The following is a 22,294-nucleotide window of genomic DNA, read 5'->3' as shown; positions in this document are numbered from 1 at the left end:
TAACAAGTGTGATGTTATATATTGTATGATTATATTAACAAACTAAGAAGTATTAAAACCACAAAATCATAATTACACTACGAAGCTCATAGTTCCTTTTGCATGTCTTCCACATACAATGAAGTAAAATTGTTACAGTACAATATCACTCTATATAAACAGCGCGACAGCTAGTCAAATACTTTGTAATAATGTAATTTGAATGCATTTTCAGCTACAGTTTCAACAATGATATGCATTAACATGTTAAAGCTTTATAAAAACCATGAAATATTTGTTAAAAATGTTCTCTGCAATAAAGCCAGCCATCTTTATTCGCAGCCAGATCTGTTGTCAAAACAAAACTGAAAATAATATCATAATATACCTGACAAAAAAGTAAACATGTATATGATAGACTTCACGATGAAGTTCATTATATCTCATTTCTTGTTTATTGTTTAAATAATCATTTATCCTCGCCCATCATTACACGACTGGTATTTCTAGAGGGAGATTTCTTCGATCAACTTGTGTTGTCTCTCCTCCTTTTGCACTTCACTTTCAGTTCGACAACTTGACATCTTAACATATCACATTGATAAGTGCCACAATAGAGACTGTCGAATCGTCGTAGATTAACAATTCATTTCTTAATTATCAAAATGTTATTGCTTCAGAAATACTTTTCCTGTAATATCTGGACATAATTTTGACATTTCTCAATTTTACAATCCAGCTCTATTCCGGCTAACTGCTGACCCCAACTGCAGTGAGTGGTCTCCCCGAATTTATATACCTTACACTGTACACTCACTTTCATGTAAACACCGTTTTCTAGCTGAAATATATAATAATATCTGCATTAAAACATCTTTACACATATTTTATACGAGTGACAACTCGAATTTGCCAAATTTTCTCAGTGACAGTAGTATTGTAAAACAGCAAAATTCTTGTCGATGATAAGACGCAATTTTTAGCTTTTTTTACATTGAAGATGTATACACATATAAATTAAATTGATATAACTAATAAAGGGACATGTGATAATATCAATTTTAATCAACTTCACAGGGAATTATCCTGAAAACATACCTGAAAACAAAAAGAATGCTTACCTCTAGTACAAAAAGTAGTTCCCTCCGCTTGCCTCGTTTGCAGACGTCAACGCTCACTGTCTCATAGTGTGTGACGTAAGTCCTCGTGTCCTCGTACTTGTCATTGTTGTCATGACAACGATCTATTTTATGAGCTTCCCCATTTAGTAATAGTTTTCTGAAACAAGTAATTAAGTGATCCTACCAGATTATAGTCACTAAAACAAAGTAAACAACCCATCTTGATACACTTCATTCTTTTTAAACTAAACGAATTGAATAGTAAAAATTACTTTAAATAATGATTACTTTCTTTTTTATTGAAGATTTCTTAGATATAAACGGTAATTATATAGATCTAGTTATAGTATTTGACATCTCAGAAAAAAACAACGAAAAAATCCCAAACAAATAAACTTAGGAGCCTTCTTAGAATTGATATCTTCGTAAGATGTGATTCATGAAAATTGAATAAGGATAATTTAAAGTGCTTATAGCATTCCTCATAGTACTAATAATAATACTAATAATACTAATAATAATAATAATAATAATAATAATAATAATAATTGAATAATGAAATAAGGATAGATTTTTTCATTCATTAATAGGGGAAAACTAAAGCGCATATTCAACTCTTTTTAGGTATTGTACAGGAACAGGTCCTAATAAAGTATATTGTTTTAGGTTTTGCTGATATTTGTCATTACCTATAAGGATATAGATAGATTATCTATGTCAAAGTCCAAAAATGATAAACAACGTTGACCTACTTACAGCCATGTATTCAACTTGAAATGAAGATATAATAAATTTGTTTCAGTCCATGATAGATCTATATAAAACAGGATTTATATAAAATGTTATGTAATGCTCACTGAATTTTCCTATAACCTATTTACAACTATTACAACTAAATGATCTTCATAATTATAAGTAAGAAATCTAATGCTTCAAATATGTAATAATGCATGTAAATATAATATGAAATATTTAACTTACTCGATACCCATCGCCGGATTTAGCGTAAACATGATATCATATTCCTTGTCAGCGTTCATTTTCACTGTATGAGTTTGTTCGAACCTCTGACCGTCATGTTTATAAAATACCGCCTTCCTGGAATCACGCTCAATAAGTCGCACACTTAGCTTAAAATTTGTATCCATCCTAGATCATGTAGGAAGTAAGTCTTTAAATTGTCTTAAATTACAGAACGCAAAGTCCAAAGTACCTTCATCAGTTAATTCCACGGCTAAATTACGCAAAATTATATCATATTATGGAATTAGACTATTTATCAGTAACGTGAAAGATTCCACTAATAAGGCTATCCGATTAATCCGATAATGTAAACAATATCACAACTCTGTAAGCTGTAAATACATTCCTCCCTTCTTAAACTACCTTTAACCTTGAAACTATTTTATATTGCCATAAAAACTTGTAAATAATGTTTACTCTAGTCTGTAGTGTTATTTACGACAGTCGTCAAGTCTACATCTAGGTCAGTGTAAAGTTAAAGTTTTCATGTCTCTGTGGTCATTTTACTTCCTGTCATAATTCGGAAACATCTTAATAACCTAATTATGTGTCAATCATGAACGACCAGATCTTTATCTTATATCGTTTGTTATATACGGTATTTCTATTATAGAGACATGTTAATTTGCATGTTCCTGTCAACTTCAATTATGATTAATTGTTTCCTGTCTCGTTCTGTCAACAATCTTGACAGGTAACAAAAGCTGTTATAGATATACTATGATGGGAAATATTTACATAAACGATTATACTTAATGTGCTAAATTTACGTTACATTTATTCCCAGTCTTAAATATGCTAAATTTACGTTACTTTTGTTCCCATTCTAAATTTACGTTACTTTTGTTTCCAGTCTTGAAAATATCACAGCTTATGACAAGGTCATTTGCAAATCTTAAAACAATTCCGTGTTGTTAAAGTCATCATATTAGCTGTCGATTATTTTATTAAATCCTTTAAATTTAGTTCTAGTCAAAATGTTATAGAATTAGTAAATACAATATTACATGGGTCAACTTACTTTAACAATTAAACCCTTAATTAAACAAGTTTGAAAAAGCGACTTGAGTGTATTAAATAGAGTAAGTTCATTTAAGTTTACTTCTTCTATGTTTCAAATGTTTAAGGAGGTATAAAAATCAAAACACTAACAGTACTATGAAACATGCGAAATATTAAAGAAAAACTTCAGGAAAAACTTTCGATAATAGTTAATACTCATTAAATGCATTGTCAAGTAAGACGTGCACGCCAGTACCTATGAGTGTAGGACAAAAGCCCTCCCGGACAAAAGCTCTCCCGTCCAAAAATGACAAGGCGGACAAAAGCCCTCCCGTATAAAAATAACAAGGCGGACAAAAGCCCTCCTGTTAAAATGACAGGGCAGACAAAAGCCCTCCCGTAAAAATAACTGGGCGGACAGAAGCCCTCCCGTGAAAATAAAATGGCGGACAAAAGCCCTCCCGCAGCAAATACATATAAATAAATTATCATCATATGTACATTGAATAGTTTGTATTTTCAATTCAATGCACTCAACATATTAAAATTGTAATCATGAATATTTTTGTTTTCCATTGTTTTCCATTGGCATAAAAGTGTTTGTATGAGCTTGAGTACATTCCTGACTGACATCTGAATAATAAGTACTAAAATCTGTAAGTGCATATTTATTCACGTAAAAATGAAGGATTACTCACATGTGAAATTATGATTAATAGAATAATAAATGATGAAAAGATGTTAAAATTAACTAAAATTGAAAGTCCAAGTGCCTTGTAATGAGTCAATTACTTTAGAAAGTGACTTTGTTTTAAACGACATTCGTGTGAAAATATTACCTCGCTAAACATTTCTGAAAGGTATATTCTGAATGAAAGCTGGTTCTAGCTCATAAAATACTTAGACCAATAGAAAACAACAACAAATATAAATGTTACAAATTTAATATCTTAAGTGCGTTGAAAAAAACACAGGTATGTAACATACATATATATTTTGTTACGGGAGGGCTTTTGTCCGCATTGTTAATTTCACGGGAGGGCTTTTGTCCGCCCTGTCATTTTCACGGGAGGGCTTTTGTCCGCCCTGTCAATTTCACGGGAGGGCTTTTGTCCGCCTTGTCATTTTCACGGGAGGGCTTTTGTCCGCCCTGTCAATTTCACGGGAGGGCTTTTGTCCGCCTTGTCATTTTCACGGGAGGGCTTTTGTCCGCCTTGTCATTTTTGGACGGGAGGGTTTTTGTCCGGGAGGGCTTTTGTCCGTTTCCCAGTACCTATATCGGAATCGAATTGAGCAATAATTCTGGTGGCTCCAGACGAATAAGATTAAAATACTTCACAGGTTGTTCAAAATAATCACACATTAGTTGCGGTATGTAAAAAAGTGTTTCTTTCCAGTTAAATATAACGAAAAATTAATTAACTATATATATATATATTTAGAGACAGAGATGTATTGCAACTTTGATACAAACATACACAGATAGAAAATAATAAATGACGATGACTGATTCGATATAAACATAGTTAATATTTATAGTTGTATATTCATGGTAATATAGGTATCCATTATACTTATGTATTTGCAAATAGAACGTCCAAACTCCAAAGTAGAAAAAAATTAGAATATGTGCAGAAGAATTATTTTTGTGACACTGATTTGATCAATATGTATATTATACAGAATCGTAAAATTCTCCATTATTTAAACTTGAATATCCTGCTTTTATATTGATGTGTTCAGTTCAGTAATAAAGTACCGCCCAGTAATTAATTAATTAATCAACGTTTTGGCATATATATGTGAGCTCTTCGGCTTCCGTTCATGCGGAGCTTTTTTTCTACCGACATTTTTTATGACATCATTATGAAATTCCATTTGAAATTGATTACTATAAAGGTTTACTTTCTTGCGGCACTTAAAATTGTATTTATGCAGAATATGAATCGTTGACATTTCAATCTGCCTGTAAATCGGTGTAACACATGCTTTATTCGTAAATATCCGTATACATATTAATTGAAATACTTATTTAAAGTTAAAGTACTATGTATGGTATTTTTTGAATTTTGAAACATTTTTTTATACTTTAATTTTCATTTAATTTTCATCTCAAGAATCATTTCCTTAAAGGGTAATTATGTACAGAATATTGAGTATTTACCAAGTATTTTACACCCACACATAACAAGGCACACATATATTTATAAACAACCCTATTGTTCTAATTGTTCTCTTATTGGACGTATCTTAAATTACAGAAATGTATATTGTATTGTTTATTTTTTTCGTAGCCTTACTAGGTGCTATTCCGACTGGATTTTGTTGGAGCGTCGTTTTGCCTTGTGGATCTTTAACCCATTACTTCATATACACGCCTTTTAACGCCTTTTTCACCCCCCTTTTTGTTGTCTCAAATGGTGAAAAAATGCCTTATTTAGGCCCCCAACACTTGTTTTTGTTTGAGAAATGTTGTTAAAAAAAGTGACCACTTTTTCGGCGCGGCCCCCCAACCAAAAGATACATCAGGGGGTTACCAGAAGGGGGATGTGCCCCCTTCTGTTTGGGGGGTTTGAAGGGGGCGGAGTCCCCCTCATCGCCAAGAAAATTTTGGACTTGTGAGAGGCTATAAATGACCTCAGATTGATCATAAGGTAACGTGTAACCAACGCTGAAAAGCATTTGACTCTATCTCAATCCATTGAGAAGTTGCAGCACTTTGAAATCAATTATGATGGAAAAAATCAATGCAAAATAGTGATTTTTGGCAATTTTGAGATGTCCCCTCGTTGCCATGGTAACAGAAAATTTAAGCCTGAGCATGTTGTTGCAAGGGCAATGGTCCAGTCAACATTTGTGCCAAGTTTGATTAGTGTTGAAGCAGTTTTTATAGTATTATAGCAATTTGAACTTGTAACGGGAGACTTTTCAATGAAAACAGCCATTTTTCACAAAATGCTCATGAAGTAATGGGTTAATGAAAAAAATAAAAAAATCTACAAAACAACAATTTTTCTTCAAATTTATATGACAGGCCATGTTTAAACATGGAAAAACGCGATTTAGGGTAATTTCAAGTATTTTCATCATTTTCTGTTAACCCATTACTTCATATACACGCCTTTTAACGCCTTTTTCACCCCCCCCCTTTTTGTTGTCTCAAATGGTGAAAAAATGCCTTATTTAGGCCCCCAACACTTGTTTTTGTTTGAGAAATGTTGTTAAAAAAAGTGACCACTTTTTCGGCGCGGCCCCCCAACCAAAAGATACATCAGGGGGTTGCCAGAAGGGGGATGTGCCCCCTTCTGTTTGGGGGGTTTGAAGGGGGGCGGAGTCCCCCTCATCGCCAAGAAAATTTTGGACTTGTGAGAGGCTATAAATGACCTCAGATTAATCATAAGGTAACGTGTAACCAACGCTGAAAAGCATTTGACTCTATCTCAATCCATTGAGAAGTTGCAGCACTTAGAAATCAATTATGATGGAAAATATCAACGCAAAATAGTGATTTTTGGCAATTTTGAGATGTCCCCTCGTTGCCATGGTAACAGAAAATTTAAGCCTGAGCATGTTGTTGCAAGGGCAATGGTCCAGTCAACATTTGTGCCAAGTTTGATTAGTGATGAAGCAGTTTTCATAGTATTATAGCAATTTGAACTTGTAACGGGAGACTTTTCAATGAAAACAGCCATTTTTCACAAAATGCTCATGAAGTAATGGGTTAAGATCATTTTTTGTTATATATGTTTGATAAGCAATTTCTTTGGTAAATAAAACCATATTAGTTTATCTTAAAGCATACATACTGTACTGTATAACTACTATATGAGAACGCGGTAAAATATAAGTCACCGTGCCAGAACGAGACATACCGTGATTCTAGTGAACTATAGCTTTATTTTATGTTTCTCTATATACACGCTAAGTTTTGTATATGTAAACGTACCTGTAGTGTAACAATACATAAAGAAAGTAGACCAGTATGCAGTGTTTCTATTCTATTTATATTCTTTATAGAGTTCAGTACATGTATTATGAACATCTATACATGTTCAGTGCATTGAATGGACATTACATTAAGAGATGTTTTAAATTATGAAGTACTGTGTACATGTTGACTTGCGAAAATTGCATTAATGTGTCTAGTCATAGTGTTATTTAAATAATATTTGATTGTAAGTTTATGCCTAAACATGTATTAATTTTTACAATTATGTGACTTAAATATATCTTGTATTAAATAGCACATTGTACAGGAATATACTGCAGATGTTGAATCATTCGACAATGATATCTCAGAATGAATCAGGAATCAATAATCGCACGTGAGAATCTATCACCTGCTCTACAGCAGACGCAGATTCCGTTTAGTTAACTACAAGTGCATTAGAAGAACTAATAACAAATTGGTGAAATTTGATACTGTTATTTCGTGATTCTTAAATAAAATACGGGAACGCTCTGCATCACGTAAATGAATGAGATAAAGAAGTATTTTCAACAAAATGACAACGGAATTTAAAGTGAAATTACGGCTTGTGGAAAAGAAAAGTGAAGAAGTTGTTTGTTATAAACAAGATGGTAAGAGATTTGGTCAGGCTGTCACTGTAAAGTTGACTACAGATACGGAGTATGAGATTAGTGTATCTACCCGACCTGCCATCATCATTGAGTATAAATATTGACATTTATATTTGATTTATATGCTCTAATAAAACAATTAAAAAACCATAAAAGAATAAAGTGTAGTTTAATCAAGGAAAGAAAATCAACATTTTATGACCTTCACATACACATTTAAAACGAATTGAACTGAATTGACAATATATACATAAATCAATTTAGATAATAATTTATTCTAACAATTAGAAGCATTTATAAACTGTAACTGAAAAATGACTGAGATAAATTTAAAACAACAACAGAAAAATATACAGGAGGAATACCAATCAACCTGTTGTTTTAAAAGATATTTCAGTAGATATTCAGAGTAGCTTCTTTTATGAGCGTTTTGTTATTTCATATTACGTAGCATAGAATTGAATATGTTTTATAATTAATATTATAGGAGGCTAATGATAAACGGAGAATCTCAGACATTATTAGATCATATAGCTGGAGGTAATAGAGATGACAGCGATTCTAAAACGTATATTATACATTACTCAACTATTGGATATGACGTCAGCAAAGGCGGAAGCAGGAAAAATATTCCATTTACACTTGAGGTAAAAACTATTGTCTATTTTATTTGTTTCTGTTTGTTTGTATAATGTTTACTGTTCCTGTCTTCGTAAATAACACTCCTATCTAGTTTCTTTTCAGTTTGAAACTAATCAGTGGAAGATTTAAATCATATCATGCTAAAACAGCGAGAAACAGTGACTCAGTGACACGATAAGACAGTGACAGTACTAAAAGTAATGATGAAAAAGTTATGAAAATTGATGAAAGAGTACAAAATGTTGAGTTCGCCGTAGTCGATAAGGATGATCAAATCGAAAAACTTTTAAATGAGAACATTAAAATGAAAGATGAAGTTGTATATTTAAAATCACAATCAATGAGAAACAATTTAATCTTTGGCGGAATTAAAGAAGAGAAAAACAAAAAACCCGAAGAAACGGAACGTATACTTCGAAATCACCTGAAAGGAAAGTTAAACATGGCTGAGGAATATGTAAAGTCACTACAAATTGAGCGTGCCCACAGAATGGGTGTTCAAGGGCATGACGAAAGATCGTTTTGTAATCGCAAAATTGTTTGCAAATTTACATATTTTAAAGATCGGAGTTCGTCCGAAGTAAAAGAAAGCTGCTCGAAAAAACACCCTACTTTTTACATGAACAGTTTCCCCCAGAAGTTGTACAAAAACGACGTAGCTTATTTCCTAAACTGAATTAAGAAAGCCCGAGAGGAAAACAAAACAGCATGGATTGCCTACGACACGCTGTTCGTCGATGGTAAACCAGTCAAGTCAGCCTAGGAATTACCGGAGAGTGAGCTGAAAGTCTTCGCATGGAATTGCAATGGTTTAAGTGACGCTAAATTAAAAAATAAAGACTTTTTTTCTAAAATTTCGGAAAATGATATATGTATTCTGACTGAATCCTGGACTGATGAAAATTCTAATATTGAAATTAATGGTTATACATGCTTTCATTTTTATAGAAAATTTAAACATAAAAGGGCTAAAAGAAACAGCGGTGGAATTGTTATATATGTAAAAAAAATTATTAAAAACGGAGTAACTATTGTAAGAAACCATTGTGACACAATTATATGGATGAAACTGGACTGTGAGTTTTTTAAGACAGTGACTGATATATATTTATGTGGAGTTTATATGTGGTTTGATGACTCGCCTATTGCGAGTATTGAAAATGTAGACTTATTTGAAATGTTAACTAATGATGCTTTTTTATTTTGAAGACCTAGGTAAAGTGTTATTAATAGGTGACTGGAATGGGAGAGTAGGCAATAAATCAGATTTTATAGTATGTGATAATAATGTAAAATATATCGATTCTGACGATTATTTTCCAGATGCACCATTATGCAGGGCCTCTTCCGATCCTATTGTTAACACGAGAGGTGAAAAGATCCTTGATTTTTGTTAAACTACTTGTATGAGATTAGCTAACGGTCGTTTAGGTAAAGATTGTAACGTAGAGGCATTTACGTATTATAGCCGTCAGTCAAACAGTACAATTGACTATTTATTATTGAAAGAGTGCAATTTTCAGATTATAAGTGAATTCGAAATATGTCAATTTAATGAATTTAGTGATCATGCACCACTTTCGTTTACTGTTAAATACTTAGATACTAAATTTAATCCAAGAAATTTAGAAAGTGAGATTACATATTTTAAATGGCGTGATGCTGACAAAGATAAATTTAGAAGGAGTTTGTTAGGAAAAATGGCTGATTTAAACGATATTTTTGAGAGTTCTTCTTCGAGCGACATTGAAAATATTGTTTTAAAGTTTTCAAAGATCATTCAAGATGTAGCCGAGCCTCTTTAAGCGAAAAGGTAGAAAAAAGGGTGGAAACTCTGATTGTTCTTGGTTTGATGAAGAATGCTACGAAAAAAAAAGCGTAATTATCTTAATGCATTGTCGATCTTTAATAATTATAAAAACGAAACTAACAGGCATATTCTATGTGACTTGAAAAAAGAGTTTAAAAACATTGTTCGTAAAAAGAAACGACAATATAGACTTAAAAGGGCACAAGAATTGTCTGAATTAAAAACTAGTAAACCAAGAGAGTTTTGGAAACATTTCAAAAAACGAAATATATCACAAAGTTCGGATATACCTATTTTAGATTTCCAAAATTATTTTGCAAATATGTTTGAAGAAATAAGGGCTACAACTAATTTTGATGCAAATATTTCAAATGATAATATTGATCCTAATATAAGTAACCCTACTTTCGAAGAGCTTAATATTCCCATATCTTGCGAAGATGTTAGAGATGCGGTGAAGCGATTAAACTGCAACAAAGCGTCTTGTCCAAGTGATGACTTGTTGAACGAATACCTTATATTTTCTATTGATATATTAGTAGGCCATATCACTGATCTTTTAAACAGAGTTTTCGATGCATGCTATTTTCCAGAAATATGGTCTGAAGGCTTTATTATACCTCTTCATAAAAAAGGCGATCATACTAATGTTAACAATTATCGTGGCATCACATTACTAAGTAACTTTGGGAAATTATTTATAAGTATCTTGACCAATAGAGTGGAAAAATGGTTTGATGATAATAACATTTTGTCAGACGCTCAATTTGGTTTCAGAAAGGGGTGTAGTACAGTAGATGCAATTTTCGTGTTACATAATTTAATAAACCATATGCTAACTCAAAAAATGCGATTACCTTGTGCTTTTATCGACTTAAAAAAGGCGTTTGACTCTGTGAACCGCAATGCATTATGGTATAAATTGTTTAATATGGGATTAGATGGGAAGTTAATTAGAACTTTTAAATCAATGTATTCAATTGTTAAGTCGTGTGTTAAACATTGCAATACATTTTCAGAGTTTTTCAATTTATCGGTTGGGCTACGACAAGGCCAAAATAATTCGCCCGCCTGTTTGCACTATTTTTAGAAGACCTAGAATTATTTTTACAAAACTCTGTCGATTGTGGATTGAATATATTTGAAATATGTATAGTAATATTGTTATTCGCTGACGATATGGTAATAATTGGTAACTCGCAAGAGGATTTACAGCAAAGATTTAACTCTTTATTTGAATACTGTAATCTATGGGGCCTAGAGGTAAATACCGCCAAAACTAAAATAGTTGTTTTTCGGAATAGAGGACCAGTACTTCCTCATGAACGTTGGTTATATAATAATGAAGCTTTGGAAATTGTTGACGATTTTAATTATTTAGGTGTAGTATTTAATTACACTGGGTCCTTTGTACTTCATAATCAATATCTTATAGGTAAAGCTTTGAAAGCAATGAATGTTTTAATATGTAATATTAACAAGTATGAAATATCCCTTTCTGTTTCCTTACAATTATTTGATGCTTTTGTCGGTTCTATCATAAATTATGCTTGTCCAGTCTGGGGATTTACAAAATCTAAAGATATAGAGAGATTACACTTGAAATTTTGCAAGTTAATTCTTGGTGTGAAAATAAGCTCTTGTAATGCAGCAATTTATGGTGAGCTAGGAAGATACCCACTTTATGTTGATAGATACATGTATGTTCACATAATAAAATATTGGTTTAAAGTGATACATTCAAGCAATATCATAGTTAAATGTGTGTATATAAATACATACATTAAATCAGTGTAAAAAAGGTGTAAAAAACTGGGCATATAAAGTAAAAGGAATTTTAGATGAATTTGGTTTTTCTGAGGTGTGGCATTGTTCTGAACTTTATAATCCAATAGAATTTGTTAATATTTTTAAACAAAGAGTCATTGATGTTTTTAAACAAAAATGGTTTTCAGATATTGTTAATAATAACGTTTTAAATACATTGTATAGACATATCAAGGATAATTTTTCTATGGAATGCTATTTAGATAAAATTAAGTGTATGAAATCAAGACAACAATTAACCCGTCTCAGAATATCTGCGCATAATTTAAGAATAGAATCTGGTAGAAATGGTAGAAACAGACTTGAAAGACATGAGCGCATATGTCAACTTTGTAATACCCAAGATATTGAAGACGAATTTCATTTTATACTTGTTTGTAATTTGTACCAGGAAATACGCACTAAATTCATTAAAAGATATTATTATAAAAAACCTAGCATGTTTAATTTCATAGAATTACTTCAGTCATGTGAAAAGTCTATATTATTAAATTTATGTAAATTTATTTATTTTGCGAATAGTAAAAGAAAAGATATGTTGATAAGCTTAGGTTATACATAAATGCAATGTTAAAATGTTGTTATTATTTTCATAGATATTGTAAACGTGTAGATTTCACTAGTAATTTTTATATTAAAATGAGATTATTCTGATATTAAAAATGAGATTATTCTGATATACATTTATTTTATACAAAATCAATTTTTTGCAGCAATATATGTTCATTCTCCAATATACTGTAAATCTTTGAATTATATCATGTGTTAATCTATTTATAATATTTGATATATGTAATGTAACAAGATACTGTATTATATACGTTACGAAATAAAATTTCTGTTCTGTTCTGTTCTGATAAAGGCGATGGTTGAAATTTATATATAAACATATTTCTATGAATTGCCGGTGTAAATTATAGATAAAAAGTACTTTTTATAAAAAAATAGTCCGTAGACCATTCCACGTCTTATTTAAATATTGCGATCTTTATTTTTAAGAAATTGAACTTTATTTTCTGTTTATTCTGACGCTTCGAAATTTGTATAGTTAGCAGCCTGGCAGCCTAGCAGCCTAATGAAAACTAAGGATAGTACAAACATGAAAACCGCCGGAAATGAATCGGTAGCACACAGACCATTCCGCGTCTTATTGCAATATCTGTTTTGTATAAACACGATATATATTTAGTTTCAGGATGGTAAAACAATGAAAACAAGTCTTCAGTGCAAGTTATATAGAATAGGAGATAAGAGTCATTCTCATTGGGGTCAGACACTTTCAGCCATTGATATAGACTGTAAGGCAGAAGAGGGACGATCTTATATCACTGTAATAAAAGAAAAATATCTGTGATATTAAACACATAATGTAACTGTTCAAATATAAATAGATTCTCAATAAAGAAGTCGAAAAATTCATTATATTCCAATCTATATGCACATGCATTCATGATGGGACCGGATATGCCTGCAAATTGCTTTCCGCGATTTTTATAAGCAGACGATACAAAGTACATGGTACTTTATTGTGCCCCCACGTTAGTGGCGGGCATTTAGATTTACCCTTGTCCGTCCGTCCGTCCGTCTGTCCGTCCGTCCTTCCGTCCGTCCTTCCGTCCGTCCGTCCGTTCAATTTTTATGTCGCACGTAACTCAAAAAGTATTTGACCTAGAGTCATGAAACTTTACAGGAATGTTGATCAGCATGTGTAGTTGTGCCCCTGGGTATTTTGGTCGGGATATTTTTAGTATTTTCAGAGTTATTGCCCTTGACTTAGTAAAATTTTGCAATTTTCAACTTGTGTCGCATGTAACTCCAAAAGTATTTGACCTACAGTCATGAAACTTTACAGGAATGTTTGATCAGCATGTGTAGTTGTGCACCTGGGTATTTTTCGTCTGGATATTTTTTAGTATTTTCAGAGTTAATGCCCTTGACTTAGTAAAATTTTGCAATTTTCAACTTGTGTCGCATGTAACTCAAAAAGTATTTGACCTAGAGTCATGAAACTTTACAGGAATGTTGATCAGCATGTGTGGTTGTGCACCTGGGTATTTTCGTGTGCATATTTTTAGTATTTTTAGAGTTATTGCCCTTGACTTAGTAAAATTTGGCAATTTTTAACTTGTGTCGCACATAACTCAAAAAGTATTTGACTTAGAGTCATGAAACTTTACAGGAATGTTGATCAGCATGTGTAATTGCACCTGGGTATTTTCATCTGGATATTTTTAGTATTTTCAGAGTTATTGCCCTTGACTTAGTAAAATTTGGCAATTTTCAACTTGTGTCGCACATAACTCAAAAAGTATTTGACCTAGAGTCATGTAACTTTACAGGAATATTGATAAGCATGTGCAGTTGTGCACCAGGCATTTTCGTCTGGATTTATTTAGTATTTTTAGAGTTATTGCCCTTCACGTAGAAATTTTTTTGCAATTTTCAACTTGTGTCGCAAGTTTCTCAAAAAGGATTTGACATACTAAGTCAATAAACCTTATGGGCAGGTTGCACAGCATATTTTAGATTTGCACCTGGGGTTTGGCTTGTGGATTTATCCAGTATTTGTAGAGTTATTTCCCTTGACTTAGTAAAAAGATTGACAGAACAGTGTCGCGGTGGGGGCACCCGTGTCCTATGGACACATTTCTAGTTATATACTGACTTATTTGTTATGGATTGGTTCTGCGTTTAGTCTTACCTATATGGGAGATCTAAAATCTCCGGTACCCCTGTATATATTATTTTATGTACACACGGACAAATGTTTTAAACCACATACCTTTGCAACCTTACATACAAACTTCCATATATATATAGAAACAAAATTTATAATCAGAGATTTGAACCAATTAAGAGGAATAAGTGATTAAATAATAAGAGGATATTTTTTCGTTTGAGTGAAATATGGAATATATTTTCACTCAACATGATAAAATGCCACATATTTTCACGAGCCGGGACGGCGAGTGAAAATATGTGGCATTTTATCATGTTGAGTGAAAATATAATTATACCATATTTCACGAAAAACGAAAAAATAACCTTTTTATATAATTTCATTTTCAAAGAAAAATGGTTATGAACCCCATTGCTTGCTTCGCAACTGTAACTGTACAGCGCGCAGTAATATATTATTGCGTCTTATTTTGCACGCGACATTTGGCGCTACATTGTGACGTCACATAAACAACTCTTTAAACGTCTGTACAGCGTTAATAACTGAATTAAAGATATTGGTGTTCGGATTTATTTTCTTAGTTAGATCATTTTCTATCATTCTAGATAGTTTTCAAAACAAAATTCAACAAAAAGTTGTTTTGTACTTCTCAGACTGCGAAAGAAGTCCCTTAAAATAAATATGAGTTTCGACTCCGCCCACTTTCATATTTATATTTTATATTTATTTTTAAAAAATATGAAATATATTTGACTGATATAGCACCATATTTCATGGGTAAAATTAAATAATGACCTTTAATTTCCAATTATTTTTGATGCACGGAATGGTCAACAATGAGAGTTAATTTCAACAAGGAGGTGAAATATAAGTGTCTGCAAGTTTTAACATACCATTTTAATGATATTTGCTCAGAACATTATACCACGTTCACTGAAATCAAATTTAATGTTGATCCAAAATCGTTATTGAGTTATAAAACATTAGCCGGAAAATTATTCTACAAAATCTATGCATGTTAATCAATTGAAGAACGGTGCATATATTTGTATGATTTGCTGACAGAAGCACACATTAAACTAAAACATTTTTATTATATATGTTGAAGTTTTAAAATTTGTAATAATGGTAACAATTATATAATGTGAAGGATAAAATGTGAACATTACGTGTTGAAAATCTATAGTATAAGACAAGTCGCCTAAGCCACGTGACACTGCTTCTCATATTGGTGATTATTTCTATGAAGCTTCATTAGAATCCCGAGGTAATGATAATGACTATTTTTGAACTTTCACCTCTATGTGTGTCCTTAACTTTGGCTACAGGGACCTGAATTTACGCGCGACACTTTGCCTCACAATGGAAAACATAAGTGCCAAATTTTATTGTAATCCCTCAATGCATGCGAAAGTTTAGCAACTGTCAAGCGTTTGTCAATGGTTCTTATGAAGTTTCATTAGAGTAGGAGATATGCTCCGGACAAAATCGGTATATTTCATCATATTTTGTGACCTTGACATTGCAAATATTGACATAAATTACAAGTGTAACAGCCGTAGTAATGACTCGTTATACCAGCTTTTATCAGTAGGATGAACATCTACTAGATTTTCGCCTACTTGTTTCCACCAGAGAATGACATGTGCATGTGCAAAGCGGGAACCGCTTTAGTAGATTTCGCAAAGGGGGTACCGATATGGATATACACCGTGTAAAAGAACCAGAAATAATACAGTGTCGACTTAAGTGAGGCGAAAAAAGTAAGATAATCACGAGTCGCTACAAATGATATTGTAATCCTGCATCTCTCACAAAAATACCAACTATATCTCAATAACTGTTGTAAATACATCATGATAAGAATGTTTTTTCCTTTTTTTTTTCTTAACAATTGACATAAAGAACTAATAACATCCGAATTATATAAAGATAACTCAAATTAGTTGTTAATCGTCAACACATAGCGCACTAACTATTCTTGATGACATGTATTTAAAGCAATACATTGAGCATCTAAAATGTCCGCAGCTTTTCCTCCAAATTGTCCAGGACTAGATGAACAAGTATTCCTTCATCCATAGCCATCACATCACAGACTTCATTTAACTGTTTAATGAAAATGGGACAGCCTTGTATAACTATAAGACCAAGAAAATAACTGTATTGTTCTTCTTTTTTCAAATGTTCCTCCAAAAGTTTGAAATATTTCAATTCTTTGGTTTTAAGATCATTCACCGACATACCTATCTCATCAGAGACACTTTCAATAGTTTTGTCGTCAAGGGAAAACGCAATTTTACAGTCATTGTGCATTTCTCGTGTAAAAGAAGGCAAAGAGCCAAGACCAAATAAAAGTGAAACTTTTGTCCAGAAAAAATGGCCTTTTCTCTGTTCTTTATTCTTCTTTAAAATGCTTTTTAAATGATTTTCTAGTACTCTTCGTAAGGCAAATCTTTTCTTACTCAATATTCCCGTAAGTCTAAACAACAATTTTGGGAAATCAAATTTGGAAGATTCTCTTGAGCTGACTAAATAGATCCCACTTCTCTTTTGAGGAAATTTCGATTTTTTAAAGTTGCTAACAATGTCCATTTTTATTTTTCGTAAGCAACTAGCCTCGTTGTATTTCCTCGGATAATCAATTTTCTCATTGTTTAGATCTGCGTCAATTTTTGTCCGAAGAAAAAAAATGTAGCTCTCAAGTTTAAGGATCTCATTGGCAAGCCATACGTCATTTTCTGAAAATCGTGTGGCTGACACTATCATAAAGGCGTCAAACTCCTTCAAGTTAACGGCATGGAGATAATCCTTTTTCTTAAAATTGTGTGTCCCTACCCCAGGTAAATCCCAAAGACTGATATTTTCGTTACTCGGAAGAACGTATTCTTGCTTTTTCATTGTGGTCTCTGTCACACCAACTGGAGCAGCACCTTTGTCCTCAGGCTTGAGACCTCTGATGGCATTAATAAGACTCGACTTTCCGGTTCCAGAATTTCCGATGATGGCAATTTTCAATTTTCGTGTCTTCCAGGTTTGAATGTTTTTGCTTATATACTTCATTAGACCAGGAAGTACCCCAAATTCATTTGTGCACTGAATAAGATTGGCTTCATCCACAAATGTCTGAAACATCTGAATTTTAAAGGTATATTAGTTCTGATTATGTTATATAGCCTTACACCAAAACCTAAACAAATACAACAATTTGATACATGAAGAGTTTAAACATTAAACATCTAGACGGGGTTTTTCACAAAAACATATGTCTCCTACGTATGTACTCAAGGATAAACCAGCGGTATGAAAAACCCAACAGCAGTTTGACTGTAAAAGTCAAACAAGGTTTTTTGCATTTTTACCTATGGAGTTAAGCAGAACGTTGCGCGATATGCCCAACAAGGGTTGGTACTGATCACGCCTATGAAGTTTTGTCGAATTCCCGCCAGTAGTTCGACATGAGAAAGCCGTAAAAATGATTTTCTTTTCTCAGCGCTAGCAGCCATATTGTGAACCAAAGCGAAACGTGACAGCATTATACACAACTCCGCCCCAGTAAAGTTTTGTCGAAATCCCGCCAGCAGTTTAACCTGTGAAAGCCGGACAATGATGTTTTATTTTGACACAGCTAAGCGAAATGTACAGGCAAAATGCAAAACTAGGATTAATATTGATCACTTCTGAGACGTTTCGTCGAATTCTCGCCAGGAGTTTGACCTATGAAAGCCGGATTTATCGTTTGCGGCCATTTTGTGAAGTAAAGGGAAACGTGCAGGCGATATGCAAAACAAGCGTTGGTACTGATCACACCTGGGAAGTTTCATCGAAACCCTTTCAGCAGTTTGACCTGTGAAAGCTTGACACATTTTTTCTATATTTAGCTTGACGGCAATTTTGTGCAGCTAAGCAGAATATACAGACCCGCTCGTCTTAATTCAAACCTAAATCTATAAGATTCAGAGCAAGAAAAAAACATGTCTAAGAGGTGAGAGGTGCGCATTACATACTCTTTATACTCAAGGATTTGCATTATCTCAGGTGACCTTGACCTCTGACCTGATGACCGAGTTCATGTGCTTGACACAGTCTTATTATGAACATTTGTCCCTAAAAAAACTCAATTCATGTTATTTTAAAATTCCTTCATGCGCAAAGAAGTTATGGTATGGACAATTTTGGATGCACGCACACACACGCAAACAAACGCTGAACATCCATTTTGTCAACAATGTCAAGCTCAGCGCAAGAGGGTTTGACAAAAATCCTCTGACTTCTAAGCATAATATTTCAAAAGCATAAGTAAGATACGGTGCAATAAAACTATTAATCTTTTCATTTAACATTTGACCTCTTCCGACCTTGACCTACATTATACGCAAGACAACTCAACTAAACATGGAGAACATTTGTGCTATGTTATTTTAAAATCGATATATGTATATAAAAGTTAAACTTGCAAATGAATATTTTATTTTGTTATTTGACCTTTGACCCCTAAATGTGACTTTAACATTTACTACAGACACCTGAATTTTTCGCACACATTTCGCCTATGAAAAACATTTCCCTCTTTGCATTTGAAAGTTACGCTCTGATCACGGTTTTTTGCGCTTACCCCTTAGTGTGACCTTGGTGGACCTGGATTTTGTGTGCGACACCTCACCAAGTCATGGTGAACATTTGTACAAATTATTTTTAATCCTTCAAAGAATGAGCAAGATACAGGGCCAACAAACAAAATTTTAATATTTTCTTTGACCGCGTGTGACCTTGACATTCATTCTGAATGAGTCAACTCATTTCAACATGGAGAAAATTTGTGCTATGTTGACCTGGGTTTTGTGTGCGACACTCAACCTAATCATGGTGAAAATATGTACCAAATTATTTTGTAATTCTTCAAAGAATGAGCAAGATATAGACTGGACAAACATACGGACGAGCAGACTGACGCATGGACGCACATACACCGAACTATACGCCAAAAGTGGCGACTAAGTCAAGCTCACAACAAAATTGATGAATGGCAGAGTACAAGTCCTTGTGCACTGCACTGCTTCTCATTGAGATCCGTCATACTATGAAGTTTCAAGTCAATAGCTTTTAAAATGTAGGATAATTGATCCGGACAAAAGTAAAGTATAAAAATTAACAAAGGGCAAAAACTCAAAACTCATTAAATACAGAGTACCGTTTTTTGTGTGTTTTTTTTTTGCACAGCATTTCCTCTCAATGAGAAATGAGATCTATCATCCTATGAAGTTTCAAGTCCAAAGCTTTTATTACTTTAGGAGAATTGGCCGAGACAAAAGTAAAGTATGAAAATTGACAAAGGGCAACAACTCAAAAAAATAAGAAGTGCAGGGTAACGATTTTTGTGCATTGCACCTCGGGCCATTGAAAGAAGAAACATGTATACTAGGTTTGGGTCAATACAACCAATACAATTGATGAATTGCAAATCCTGTTAGAAAATACATTGTATTGTATACCTTCATTGATTTCTACATTCATAAAAACCTAAAAGATCTGTTCCAAAAACGTATAAAAATTCGCACTATGTTTCATAACCAACAATATCGGACAGAATGCTGGGCAAACTTAGCCAAATAAATGTTCATGTAAAAATATCTGATAGAACATCGTTTTAAACATTTCAAGAAATAAGCTAGTGAAATAGTTTAAAACACTACATGCATTTCTTAAATAGAATGAATTAAACAAATTATCAACTCAATACTCTATAATACATGTAGAGTTACTATATTACTCAGTACTCAGTAAATAACTTACACTATTCTCCTCTTCTTCGTCGTCATCACTTTCATCTCCCTCATCTTCAGTATCATCATCAGTGCAGTTTGTTTGATCACTAGCATTTTCTATACATTTTCTTCTTTCTGCCTCTAACCCTATGCCAACATATAAATATGGATTATGTTTAAATTAAAGACTTAAACTGTACATGTATCATGATTATGAAAACATTTGAAAAATGAAATTTTAATTCTTTGATTTATTAGGACTATTGTAAAATCCTGCCGGACAATGCCACATATCTGTATACGTATGCATATCAATTTCAGAGACTAAGATTTTTATTTCCCTATGTAAAATATGACAAACAAGATCAACAAGGAAAGGCGGTGTTCAATGTAAGTATTCATCTAATACTATCATCGAGACGGGTCAGTTTGACATACAGGCTATGCTCTTAAAAACTATACTCAAAGTATATAAGAGGACCACCAATTTATAAAATAACAAAAATCTTAACACAGGTGGAAAATGTTTCACTTAGGGCATGAATTTAGTGTTGTTTAGTTGATGTGGAACAAATGTTACTATAAACGGTTTAAAAGTCATTTGTAAAGAAAAAGATAATGAAGGGCATGGGTATTATAAATGATTGTTAGGCAATTTAACATACCCAAGTTTACATAATATTTTCTTTGTGTGATCCGGCGACCCCCTCACATTTATTTTCACAACCCGGATAAATCCCCTTTTATTATTTTTATATGGCAGACAATTTTCCCCCGTCCGTTATTTCACCACGAGCAATTCAAATCAAAGTGCTGCAGCACTGAATGCGACGGACATGCAACCGGAGACATTTAGGCTTTTTTTTAGAAAAAAAAGCAAAAATAAAACACAAAATATAAAACAGAGAAAATTTGTTCCATACAAGTTCGAGATTTGTAGAGCAATATATTTTGTGTCCCAATCTGATATAATTCAGATTTTCTACTTTCAAGCATTTAAATACAGAATGAAATTTATGCCTAAAAACTCTGGTCAAACTTGTAAATCAGTGTCCTTATCGATTTATTCCAAGAAATGATATGTAAATAGAAAAAAAACTGTCAAATATTTCTAAAATAAAACCATGCAAATAAACTTCAAGCATAATACATTATACATGTGAGAATGTTATAAGGAGAGTTTCTAGATAATCCAGCAGAGTTATCTCTGCAGCGCCCCTGACAAATAAGAGGTATACACCTGCATGTATGCTAGCTATCTCTGTGTATAGCTGGTTTACATTGAATTTCAATGGGAGAATGCAGAGTATGTAATCAACTGATTTAATTAATAAGCTATATTTCAAAGTAAACTGATTAACACTGCAGTCTTAGAAATGGCGAATTACTGTTGTGTTCCATTTTTGTAATGGTTTGGAGGGTTTAATTTTCCACAGGACAAAAGATTAAAGAACAAATGGAGAGTAGCAGTAAAGAAGGGCGTGCATGGTAATAAAATGAAGTTATATGGTCACGCACATTTGCCATGCCAATAATGATCAAATTGTCATAATAATTTATTATAATAATCACCCCTTGATCATCAAGAACAAAATTACTATCCAGCACCCATTTACTATATAAAATATATTTTATATAGTAATAGTTATTATCTTGTTGCCTGTATTCAGAGACAGGTGCATAGCATCAAAACTGATACATATGTGGAACGGGTAATAGGATTTGCAATGTAATTGAAAATTCTGAAATCAGAACTATCCCTGCAGCTATAATTTTAAACAGGGGTCGCAATTTTTACGTCTGTTTCATGATTTAAATTGTTGACAAAACTAGCTTGATTGCTAGAAAATATTTAAGTATTTTA

At 32.8% G+C, this 22,294-nt stretch overlaps 3 protein-coding genes across 4 annotated transcripts; 1 reads left to right on the top strand and 2 right to left on the bottom strand.

Annotated features, from left to right (window-relative positions):
* Positions 1-470: 470 nt before the first annotated feature.
* LOC132716126 (CB1 cannabinoid receptor-interacting protein 1-like) lies at positions 471-3,299 on the bottom strand. The gene is made up of 3 exons (XM_060699306.1): positions 2,082-3,299; positions 1,101-1,257; positions 471-820 (listed from the first exon to the last, which is right to left on the bottom strand). The coding sequence occupies exons 1-3, from the start codon at positions 2,246-2,248 to the stop codon at positions 656-658; spliced, it is 489 nt and encodes a 162-aa protein (XP_060555289.1). The 5' UTR covers positions 2,249-3,299; the 3' UTR covers positions 471-655.
* Positions 3,300-6,950: 3,651 nt separating this feature from the next.
* LOC132716125 (uncharacterized) lies at positions 6,951-13,362 on the top strand. Of its 2 annotated transcripts, none has more exons than XM_060699305.1 (3): positions 6,951-7,797; positions 8,194-8,353; positions 13,181-13,362. In XM_060699305.1, the coding sequence occupies exons 1-3, from the start codon at positions 7,631-7,633 to the stop codon at positions 13,337-13,339; spliced, it is 486 nt and encodes a 161-aa protein (XP_060555288.1). In that variant the 5' UTR covers positions 6,951-7,630; the 3' UTR covers positions 13,340-13,362. The 2 variants fall into 2 exon arrangements, with proteins under 2 accessions (XP_060555288.1, XP_060555287.1); XM_060699304.1 differs by having other exon boundaries at positions 6,957-7,797; positions 13,175-13,359.
* A 3,082-nt stretch (positions 13,363-16,444) lies between these two features.
* Positions 16,445-20,520, bottom strand: LOC132716124 (T-cell-specific guanine nucleotide triphosphate-binding protein 2-like; the record flags this gene model as incomplete). Its single annotated transcript, XM_060699302.1, is given in 2 exon segments — positions 16,445-17,800; positions 20,459-20,520. Coding segments are annotated over 2 exon segments (1,181 nt in total), but the record flags the coding sequence as incomplete, so codon positions are not given.
* Positions 20,521-22,294: the final 1,774 nt, after the last annotated feature.

The sequence above is a fragment of the Ruditapes philippinarum genome, unplaced genomic scaffold, assembly GCF_026571515.1.
Source record: "Ruditapes philippinarum isolate M1 unplaced genomic scaffold, ASM2657151v2 ctg3774_1_1_1_1, whole genome shotgun sequence".
Lineage (NCBI taxonomy): Eukaryota > Metazoa > Mollusca > Bivalvia > Venerida > Veneridae > Ruditapes > Ruditapes philippinarum.
This window is presented reverse-complemented; position numbering and strand designations above follow the sequence as displayed.

Excerpts from the sequence above, each read along its gene's own strand:
- LOC132716126 (XM_060699306.1), bottom strand. The coding sequence starts at position 2,248 with ATGGATACAAATTTTAAGCTAAGTGTGCGACTTATTGAGCGTGATTCC. Across the intron at positions 1,258-2,081 it reads AATCCGGCGATGGGTATCGA|AAAACTATTACTAAATGGGG; the intron begins GTAAGTTAAATA and ends TACTTGTTTCAG. Across the intron at positions 821-1,100 it reads AACTACTTTTTGTACTAGAG|CTAGAAAACGGTGTTTACAT; the intron begins GTAAGCATTCTT and ends TATATATTTCAG.
- LOC132716125 (XM_060699304.1), top strand. The coding sequence starts at position 7,631 with ATGACAACGGAATTTAAAGTGAAATTACGGCTTGTGGAAAAGAAAAGT. Across the intron at positions 7,798-8,193 it reads CGACCTGCCATCATCATTGA|GAGGCTAATGATAAACGGAG; the intron begins GTATAAATATTG and ends TTAATATTATAG. Across the intron at positions 8,354-13,174 it reads ATATTCCATTTACACTTGAG|TTTCAGGATGGTAAAACAAT; the intron begins GTAAAAACTATT and ends ATATATATTTAG.